Source organism: Eubalaena glacialis, chromosome 9 (assembly GCF_028564815.1).
Source record: "Eubalaena glacialis isolate mEubGla1 chromosome 9, mEubGla1.1.hap2.+ XY, whole genome shotgun sequence".
In the NCBI taxonomy this organism is placed as follows: Eukaryota; Metazoa; Chordata; class Mammalia; order Artiodactyla; family Balaenidae; genus Eubalaena; species Eubalaena glacialis.
In genome coordinates this window covers 41,856,716-41,867,675 of record NC_083724.1, presented here as the reverse complement: position 1 = coordinate 41,867,675, position 10,960 = coordinate 41,856,716, and the positions used below count along the sequence as shown (strand labels likewise).

General features: G+C 45.6%; 1 protein-coding gene across 8 annotated transcripts in view; it reads left to right on the top strand.

Annotated features, from left to right (window-relative positions):
- The first annotated feature begins 3,561 nt into the window (after positions 1 to 3,561).
- Positions 3,562 to 10,960, top strand: part of LOC133097894 (transducin-like enhancer protein 4) — a 144,555-nt gene continuing 137,156 nt past the window's right edge. For 5 of the 8 annotated variants that reach the window (XM_061200323.1, XM_061200322.1, XM_061200320.1 and 2 more), the window contains exons 1-4: positions 3,562 to 3,916; positions 4,734 to 4,831; positions 5,922 to 5,985; positions 7,180 to 7,224. In XM_061200323.1, the coding sequence (XP_061056306.1) occupies positions 3,872 to 3,916; positions 4,734 to 4,831; positions 5,922 to 5,985; positions 7,180 to 7,224 (252 nt within the window). In that variant the 5' untranslated portion in view covers positions 3,562 to 3,871. Of the gene's footprint in view, positions 3,917 to 4,353; positions 4,429 to 4,733; positions 4,832 to 5,921; positions 5,986 to 7,179; positions 7,225 to 10,960 lie in introns of those variants that run through there. The other 3 variants (XM_061200319.1, XM_061200318.1, XM_061200321.1) reach the window with 2 other exon arrangements.

Genomic DNA, 10,960 nt, shown 5'->3' with positions numbered 1-10,960 from the left:
ATCTGCTACATGGTCAAAATGTGAAACATATCCAAGTGCTGTATTTTAAAATTGTACTCAATAAAAAATAAACAACCTTATTTCTCCAGCCACTCTTCTGTTGACACAAACTGTCAAGAGAGATTAGGAAGAAAGGCCCCTAATACAAGTATTTGATACTTCCTAACAGAGCATAGTTTCCCCTTTGTCCACTGACCCTTTCAATAGCTCTTCAGGTTCTATTATCAGGATTCTCATTCCCTGTCCTGGGAAATAACTGCATAGCATTTCCATAAATATGGCCCAAATGATGCTGAAGCTTTCTGTATTGACACAGCATGGCTTTCACTCATTAATGCCGTCAACAAATATTTACTGAGCACCAAGTATGTGTCAGACATCATTCTAGGCATTTGGAGTGAGGCTGTGAACATAACCAGGTCCCTGTTCTCATGGAACTTGTTAACATTCTGGCCAGAACGGGTAACATAGAACCTCCTACAGAGGCACGGTGGGTAATTTAACAAACTATTGAAAAGCTCCAGTGGGAGCAAATAGCCAACCCTAGAATAGTTGCTGGTGTTCTTAGAAGATTCACTGTCCTAGTGTAGAAACTGTATCGCCCAAGTCTTCTAACTTTTGGTTTCTGGGAATGTTTCAAAACAGTGCAGTCCAATGCAAATATGTGAGCGACATAAGGTAACTTAAAATTTTCTAGCATCTGGGTTAAAAAGGTAAAAAGAAAGAGACAAAATTAATTTTAGTAATATATTTTGTCTAACCAATTATATTCAAAATATTGGAATTTCAACGTGATATTATTAATTGTTGAGCTATTTCACTTTTCTTTTTTTGTACTCACTCTTCAAAGTCGGTGTGTATGTGTACTTACAGTGCATCTCATTTTGGACTGGCCACATTTCAAGTGCCAAAAAGCCATGTGTGTCTAGGTATTGGACAGAGGAAGTTCAGAAAACTGCCCGTGGAGTCTTTCATTCTCTTATTTTGGGGATGGAGGGGAAGATATATGCTGAATTGAAACATTCTGTGAACTCCAGTTCCAGGATTTTAGTAAACAAATTAGAGGAAGGTGAAGACCATCAGAGCCGTCCTTAGAACCAGCCCTTCAAAGTGCCCAGCACAGAGAGAGGCCCACAGAATGTGCTAGGCTGTACAGTAAGTCATTGTTCGATTCGTCCACTGAGGCAAGGGTTATCATTAAGAAGGGTTTTCCACGAATGCTGAGACATCTCGGCCAACGTCTCAAGTTAGAGTAGGCAAAAGACACTCATAAATACACATCCAAAACTCAGACCATTAGGTTAGCCAACCCCCCACTTTATCTGAATTCCTCCTGCCCGCTCCCCCCCCCCCCAAAAATGGTGAGAGGCAAGCTAGGAAAGTTGCGAGCCGAGCCGAGCCGTGCAGCTTCCCCTTAAACCGAGGAGCTGCCCCCCGCTGGACGAGGACTAGGGGTGGATACGCTGCATGCCCCAGGCTATTCCTTCATGCCACCAAGTCCACTCTCACCTCTTTAGCCACTACCACAGGGATGTCCCTCCCTCAGGCTCTGCCCCCCGGACCGCCCCCACCTTTCCAGCCCTAGCCCCCCGCCGTGGCTGACCCGCCATCTCTCGTGCCCCGCGTGGCTTCCTGCCAGTTTCAACCGCGACAAACTCGACTTGCTCCTCCAAAAAGCGGGAAAATGAGGGGCGGTCTTCGTCCTCCTGATACGGGGGAGGGAGGATCTCGGGGTGTGGAGGGCCGTTTTCTTCCCTGTGCGGGGGGCCAGCACCTAGATGATACTGTTTTCGTGCGGAGCGACTGACAGTCTCTGGGGTGCAGGTGGCTCTCTCGACAAAGTTTCAGACCCCTTCCCCACGGGCCTCCAGCCCCACCCCGAAACTCCAAGGTTACGCCCCCGCGACCCCGGGTCACAGCGTCTTGGGGAGCTTCCATGCAGAGTTGCTCGGGGGAGGCGGTCCCGCTTTGGGGTTAAACTGCAATCACAGCCCCCTCTGGGCTCGGAGAGGCGCCCCACCCCCACCCCCGCGTCCCCGCCCCTCACCCGGGTCAGCGTCTCGCAGCTCAGTCTCCGGCTCTAAACAAGAGCAGGGGCCCGAATCCGCGTTCACACGGAAAATTATGCCGGCTCCAGCGGCGCGTAAAATTCATGTGAACCGAACGAAGTGGGATCGGCGTGATCCTCCTTTTCTTGTCTCAACAGGGGTTTCGCAGCGTTACACAAGGCCGAGCTTGTCTCTTTAAGGAGACATTGGACCCTAATTAGTCCGCATTCCTGGCGCGGCCCGGAGCAAGGGGCCGAGGGTGCTTGGGTTGGAGGGGAGCGGCTGGGAGGACGAGACTCGGAAGGAGATCTTCTGACTAGCCTCTAGTCTCACCGCCCCCCCCCCCTTTATTTTGCCGCCACCATCGCCGCCAACACCCAGTTCTGAAGATGCAGCCAGGGCAGCAGCAACAGCAGCAGCAGTCACCGCTGCTCCCATGCCCACGTTACTTTGATTGACAGCCGAACAAATGTTTCCCAGGTTCGAACGCTCGCGCTAAGGAAGTTCAGCCAAGGCGAAGCTCCGCCTTGGGCGGGCCATCTCCGCCCCGCCTCCGCTAACCCCATCCTGTTCCATTCATTGGTCCGAGCCACCGACGACGCCCGGCCCCCACGTGGGTTCCAGCCCGGCCGGCTCCTCCCCGCTAGCTCGCCATTTGTCAGCAATGAAATGATGGGCAGTAACACAGAACGGGATTAATGTTCAGCCATCTCTGATTGGTTGCTGGAGACGCCTACTGCCCCGGGGGTGGGCGGGGCGCTTGAAGATCGCCCCAGAGCGGTCGCGTGGCCGGCCGGTGATTGTAGTCAATCTGGCCGAATCCTCAGCCGCGGTCGCCGGGGGTGGACTACATCTCCCGGGATGCTCCGCGGTCCCTCCACGGACGGTTGTGAATATGTATCAGAATGTTAATGATTAGCCGCTGCTAAATTTGGTCAAAGAAGTCACCTACACAGAGCGTGTTGTTAGAGCTGTTCTGAGCGGGTGTTTGAGCTGTTGGCTGCTTTCTTTCCCCTCTCTCACACACTTGTATATTATTTTGAGGTGCTGTTCGCAGAGTTTGAAAGGAGAGAGAATTAAAAAAAAAAAAAAAAGCCGCAAGCGTTCCACTCTCTTTTATTTTTATAATCCCCTTCAATTTGGGGTTAAAAAAAAGACGAGAAAACAGGAAGGAAGAAAAATAAGGAAATGAGATGTGGTAAAAGAAGCTAAAAGGTGCCTTTTTAAAGATCGTTGCTGTGAGGTGAAAAAAAATCTCCAGAGAAACCAAAAAGCACCGCCGAGACCTCTTCCGAACCAAAGGAGTTTGTGTTTGCTTTTAGGAAAGAAGAGAGAGATCATTCATTTGGAGGAATAACAACCAATTAAAAGGCAAATAAAAAAAGTTTGGAGTGGGACGCCGAGCGAGCCAGCGAGCCAGCGAGCGAGCGGGTGGCGCTGCCGGCGGGCGCTGGGGCGCGGAGCTCGCACTTTCCCCGCCCGGGTGAGCGGCGCGGCCGCGGCGCCGGGCTCGGCGGGCACGCCTCGGCGGAGCGAACGTCGGAGCGTTGCCGCGGGAGACGCGCGCCGGACAATGCCCGCGGCGGGCCAGTGACGCCCGCGGGGAATGCGGAGCGGCCCGGCTTCCCGCACCCAGCCGCCGCCGCCGCGCGTTTCTGCCGCCCGCGTCACGCGAGACCCGGCGGGGGCCAGGACCGCCCGAGCCGCCCCTCGGACCCGGCCGGCCGCCTCCGCCACCGCCGCCTCCGCCTCCTCCTTCTCGGGGCCATTAAAGCCAATGAGCCGCGCGCCTCTGCCCAGCGCAGCCAACTAAATCGGTTTGGATGATTCGCGACCTGAGCAAGATGTACCCGCAGACCAGACACCCGGTGAGTGCGGGCGGCGGGGGCGCTGGCTCGCCCGGCGCCGGGGGATTCTCCGCGTCGCCTTCTGCGAGCCGAGTTGTGTCTTTGGCCGGAGGGGCGTGGAGGTCGGCCCGAACCCCGCGCCCCGCTCGGGGAGTCGTCCGCCACTCCTCCCGGGCACTGGGGCACTTTCGGAGAGGGGGTGCGGAGAAGCAATTGAGTTGTAGCCATTTTCTTATTGTTGTCTTTGAAGCCCCTGGAAGCCGCGCGGAGCCGTTCGCCGTCCCCGCGCCGCGACTCCTGGAGGAGGGGTGGCGAGCGATGGAGGAGGCGCGACTCCGTGCCGGGGCGGGGAGGGCGCCCTCGGCGGCGGCGCGGCGGGTCCGGCGGCGGCTCGGGAGTGCGGGACGCCGGCCCCTCGCGCCGCGGGCCCCGGGGATCAGCGAGCCAGCCGGCCAACCGTGCCCCCTCCCCCGACCTGTCCGCGGCCCGACGCCATGGCGCGCGTCCCCCCGACGGGCCAGTTTCGATTCCGGGTGGGGAGACAGTGGGCGAGGCGCGCCGGCTCCTGGGCGCCCGCCGTTGACGTGGGAGGGGAGCGGGGTCTCGAACTTGCGGGGTCCGGGGCGGGCACGGGGACGCGGGGGCCCGGGGCTAGCCCGCAAGCGGCTTCCGCCGGGCTGTGCGGCCGGGGGAGGGGGCGGGAGGAGAGTTTTAATCGCTCTTTGCCTGCCTGCGCCATGACCCCCCTCCTCCTCCCCCAGCGCCGCGTGGTTTTCTCTCCATCTCTCCGCCTCGCCTGTGCTGTGGGCTAATCAAATATTTTATTGTTGTTCTTTAGGCACCGCATCAGCCTGCTCAACCCTTTAAATTTACAATTTCCGAGTCCTGTGATCGGATTAAGGAAGAGTTTCAGTTTTTACAGGCTCAATACCACAGGTAACGATATTGACTTTAGCTGATCCTCCTATTTGCTTAGCTCTTGTCTTCCCCCCACATACACACACGGCCCCCCTCCTTTTTTTTTTTTTTTTTTTGTTTTGGCCACCACAAAGGTATTATCGTTTTTCCTTGTGGGCAGAAAGGGCAAGTCAAGGCCTCTTTTCCTCAGGCAGGTGTAAAGAAATTAAGCGTTTCCTCCTTTTCCTGTAAATTAAAAAAAAAAAGCCCGAGCAATCGAAACTGGGGAGACTTGGAAAACGCTGAGGCCAAACTTTCGATATTGATTTATTGGGGCCAGGAGAATGGAAGGTTGGGAAGGTTCTGGGGCCTTTTGACTTCCTTGGTTCTTTATTACAACGGGCTTGATTCCTTTCTTCTTTCTGCCCTTCCGCTGAAGTACCAAGAGCCCAGAGCCGTGGGAAGTCGCCAAGTAGGCGATTTCATTACTTTTATGCTGAAAAGATGTTTTCGTCTTAAGAGACAATCATTAGACCTTAGAGTGCCTTTGAAATATTTTTCTTTCGCTGGATTTTCAATGACGTGTAATTCTTACTTCATAAATGCCGGAACCAAAACAAGGCACTGAACCCCATCTACGCCTTGCCCCTGGGTGGTGGTATTCAACTTGTCTCTGTGTTTTGGAGGGAAAAAAATAAGATGTCGTTCAGAAGACATGCTTGATTCATATTTTTATTAATCTCTTCGTGGAACATTAAAGAAAAAAACTTCTTTGACATTTTGGGGGACTTATTAGTGTTTGGAGATGTAGACATTATTGATGTTTATTTCCTCGTTCTTAAGTGAATTTAGTGAATATTCATTTCTGGATGAGATTATGTAGTTAAATTGGCTAGAGGGTTTTTTTCTTAAAACAAACAAAAACCCCACATTTGATCCTTGTTGAAAGGGCAAGCCCAGGCTGGTTCCACTCACCCTTTTCTCTCCTGCCTGTTTTTCAGTAATGAGGGTGGTATTTAAGATAGTTGATTTGGCGTTTTGTAGGTGATGATTTAGAGGAGGGAGTGTGTCTTCGAAAGATGTAAGTCAAGGTCTGCGTTGTACTTAGATTTCCTTATTTCTTGAACAGCCTGAAGCTGGAATGTGAGAAACTTGCCAGTGAGAAGACAGAGATGCAGCGGCATTATGTGATGGTAAGAAAACTGTATCACAGATTCAAAGTGCCTATTAGTTTGGGCTACCAAAAGCAAGAATGCGTCCAGATTGCTACAGGCTGCAGGATAGAGCGCAGTCACAGTGCTAGCGCAGTTAAAGTTGTGGGAATGTGACCATTAGCAACCTCTAATTCCAGGATGTGTTAACTTGCCTCTGACAACCAGCTTTGATTTGAATTTTCAAAAACTTTAGCTGCATGGGGTATAATTTTCTGTGCTTTGTTTTTACAGATTGAAAAAACAACCACCTGATTTACATTTTGTTTAGTCACAGGCAGAATGTTTTTGTTAGTGGTTTTCTTTGTTTTATTGCTCTCGCTCCAAACAATTTTAACCAGATAATTTTTCAGTAAACTGTTAAAATTTTAATGTATTTTATTTCTTTTAAAGAATGATGGGTAAGGAAAGACACCAGACATCTTTTCAAAATTTCCCTCCCTCCTTCTCCTGCCGCTCTGTATGTTCCTAGTGTGTGTATTTGTGTGTTTTCAATTTCTATAGTGTTACATTGGTTTGAGGAGTGTTGTAGTCTCCTGTATAACCGATTTGTTCTGCCAGAATTTCTGTAATGCCAGTTATACTATATGTTTAAAACATTCAGATCTGCTTTTTCAGAAGTATTACCAAGTGTATTCTTATGTTTGTTCATAAAGGCTCCAGAGTAACTCATTCATTTCCTATCAAGCCTTTTTCCTTTGAATGTATGAACATGAACAGTATGCTAAAAATGAGAAACGGAACTCTGAAGTAGCATCACCTTTTGGAACAGTTCTTGTCAAAGCATCAGCATTTGTATGAGACACATTGTTTTTGTTATTTATTTGCCCGCTGTGCCTAGGAATTGGAGTCCATAGGGTACCAAATTTTCATCAGACCTTCGTGTGAGTCATCTGCTTGTGATGTATAAAGACCACTGGAGATGTTAAGAATGCTATGTTTGAACTTGATTTTCTTAGTTTTGTGAGTTATTGTCTTAGATTCTGTGTGTTAAGGTGGCTTCTAGTTTATTAGGCTAAAGATAGCGGTAGAGTGTTCTTCCTGATGTAGTAGCATTAATAGGATGGATATTTTGGTTTAGGTGAGGCTTTTATGTTTGCTTGGGGACTTTTTGAGCAAACTAGGGAGATTGTTTGATGAAAGGCATGAGATTAATTGCTTTTCCTTCTTTGACAGTATTATGAGATGTCCTATGGGTTGAACATAGAAATGCACAAGCAGGTAAGCTATCATTTCTTTATAAGCATTTTAAATGACAGTAATACTGTGCACTTTAGAAAGGAAATTGTATGTTTTGCAGTTTTATTCTGCACATTTTTTGTGGCCACCTGTATTTTACAAGACCGTGTACTGGAGAGAATGCTATTTTTTCAGGTGTGGTTCTCCATCTTTTTTGCGTATTGTCCGCATTTTAATCATTTAAGAATGTGATATAAAGTGTCTGAATGCATATTAAACTTTGTACACTTTCAAAGGCAGGATGCTAAAGTTTTAAAATATGTTTTTTTCTTTTGAAAGAATTAATTTATGTATTTTGGGCATTGCAAACTTGTCTTATGAAAGCTTTTTTTGGAAAATATTAAGAAGTAAAATTGTAAATTGTGTGGAGCTTTCCTTGGATTGGTGTGAAAGAATGGATAGAGGGTGAGCTGGGAGGATCAAAATGAAATCTGTGGAGCTACAAAAGAAATTGATGTAAATTCCTTGTACTGGTCCCCTGAGGCTACTTACTTGGGTTTTACCAGGAACTGTTAACTGTTCCTTCCAGAATTTGTACAGAGTACATGAGCCTGATAGGAGGATGTGATAAGGTTCAACACTGGGTCTTGGGTCTTGAAATCTAGCAGTTAGTTCAGCCCAAAGGAAAAAAAAAGAAAGAAAAAAGATAATGATTAGTCAGAAAGCATTGAGAGGTATGACTGAACCAGACTTTTTTTTGCAGGAGACTGAATAAAATGGTTTGGTTTAAGTTTCCTAGAAAGAAAAATAGCATATATGTATAAATATTGTTTGGCAATAATAATCCCTCTAGGAGGCATTTATTTTTAGTCATCTAGTGAAAGTGCTTCAGATCTGTCTTATCAACCATTTCAGAATAGTTGTGTTTATGTGTTTACCTGCTGGAAAAAGATGAGGGAAAGCTTAGTGCTTTTCATCTCTTATTTATACTCATGGTGGATGTCATTACCTTCTAAGCTTAAAAAATATGAAATGATCACATATTATTAGGCTCTTACTACTTATGGATTCCTTTTTGGATATGGTTAATTATCACATACCCGAAACATACTCAGATCTTTAAAAGATGACAATTAGACAGTAAAAGCAATCAGATAGACAGTATTTGAAAACAAAAAGTTGGAAAAAAAAAAAAGAGTCGTCACACTGAAGACTTTATTTCAGATACTTTTTTTACTTCATGTACTATTTGGTTATGTCAGTATTAACATTATAGTATCATTTGCCACGTGTTAAAATTCTTATTTTGGCATCCTTGCCATTTCTGTTTAGATAAGTAATGTAAATACCTCCTGCTTAAACAAAATCCATCAAACTTATGGATGGGCTCCCCTTAGCTCTACCTTATAGGAATAAATTACATGAGAGATATTGTTTGTTAATTATCCTCAATACATGTCATTTTAGGTTTGGATCTTGTACATGTCTTGTCTTTTTTTTTTTGTCTTCATCCACCACCCAGTACTAATTAGTGTCTTTTTAAAGATTGGACCAGATGATTAATGTCCCTTTATTTCTTCTCCTGTATCTTATTATTTACCATAACCATTTAGTTCCCAGATCTCTTTATACTGTTTACAGTTCTCAGAGACACAGAGCTTGTATGTATTTCTTTTAGGGGGCAGGGGGCGGTATGTGAGATCCCTTAATTTTACGCATTTTATACTTCTGTAATTCTGTCATCTTCTTGTCCAGCTGGCCTCAAATGCCATCCATTTGAAATTGAGAATGGAGTACATTTTCCCTTTTTTTCCTCTTGCTTTTAAATTCAATCATATCAAGAATCCTGAGGGCAGTTTATCACATTATGAAATACAGACAGCCCTGCAAACCACCTACTTATTATATTTTCTTTCTTTCCCCCCTTAAGCACAGAGGCATATCTGTCTTTATTTGTTTTCCTAGGCAGACAGCCTTGGTTCCTCTTGGCCTCTCTTCCAGACGCACTTGCTGGATACCCTCATAATGGAAAGCAGCAATAATGCAGAGAAGTTGCCCTGCGGCATAATTGGGCCTAGTTCTCAAGATCGGGTTAGGCTTATTCACTTATTAGATTTGTGTCTCTGAAGGGTTCAAGAGTAGGAGTCCCCGGAGTCCTTGGAAGTACCCTAGTAATTGGTGGCCCTGATATTTGAAACCTTTGTGTATTTTTTGGTTAATGCTTCTGTTCTTGGCTGCTGCCAGCCACAGAGTATTTATTTTTAGAGAAATTTTTCATTGGAACAGAAAATGATGGCTGTGATGGAGTCATGACTCTGTGACTTAGCAAATTGATAAAAGGACAGAAGCACACAGCAGTGACAAGCAGGCTCGGGGGTATTATGGTCCCTCCCCTTTCTGTATGATACTCGTTGTCAGTCACCCTGTGCTGGTTCTGTTAGAGGACTATAAAGTGAAACCTATGGGGAATTTGTCATTCTGAAATGAAAGCTAATGTAATTAGTACCAATTAAAGTACATTCAGTAAATTGGATTTAATCTTAATTAAGCCTGCATAATGTTGCCAATTTTTAACAATTATGTTTGAGAACATAATTAATTTAAATTTTGGTAACTGAGTAAATAGCATTAGTCTGGTAGAATTAGTTGATTTTTTTTTTTAAAGGGGAACTCAATGACATGACATGGAATTAGAGCATAAAATATGAATATAATTTCTGGTAATCTTTAGTAGGATCGATAGAGCTGAGCAGATAAAGCTGGGAAAAAACCCAGAAAGGTTAAAGTGGAGTGTTCTAGGCTATAAAGTGAATTAATGCTTTGCCACTGTCTTAAGTTCTAGCATGAAAGTGAAGATGACAAATGGGACATGGTTAGAAATGGCACGTGTTTCATTGTGATATCTTCATAATGGAATTTATTAAAATGAAAGAACATTGGCCTTTATTCCTTAAGGATTTCCCTAAGTTGGGTTTTTTTGTTTTTTGTTTTGGATGGGACAGGTGGCCGGTGGTTTAGTTGTTACTTTTTTTTTTTTTTCCCTCTGCTGATTGTTCTTTATAAATACAGTGTGGCTTCTAAATGGGTCAGTGACCGTGGGCAGAACAGGGTGATGCATGCAGTTGATAACATTGCTAAGTGCTGCTCGTTCCCATCCTTCACTCCTAATGCTGTAATTAAAGAAGACTGCCCTGATTTAATTTGATTTAATCTGGCAGCGACAGTTACCACTTTAAAAAGTGAATATTGGATGTAGATTAGGAACAATGGGTATGTAAATTCGACCTATAAGTGCATATATACAATTATTATTTTTTTCAAATCAGAGCAGGAGAACTCCTGTTTCACTACAAGCCATGTAAATTTTATTATGAGACTTGGGCCACAACCGTTTGAGTGCTGCTAAAATATTAATTGAATAGAAATGAAAGGGCCTTGCCAACTGACAGGATATCATAATCATAGCCTCTCTGGTCGATGGTAAATGATGATAAATGACATTAGGAACCTTTTAGCAAACTGTAATAACTACAAGGAGGGAAGCAGTATGGATTTGCATTATATCTGATACCCTCTAGTACCAAGTGGATTGCCAATACTGCTTGTTTAGCATTTTCTAAGGGCAATAGGATATTGATTTCTGACTTACAAGGAACAGCTCTATTTTCACCATTGAAAAGTATTGCAGGTTGTTAAGAAGAAATTGACTTGAAGAGGCCGACTGCTGCCCATCATGGAGCAAATAAAGCAAAACTGCCGAAGCATGGTGGAGCAGCGA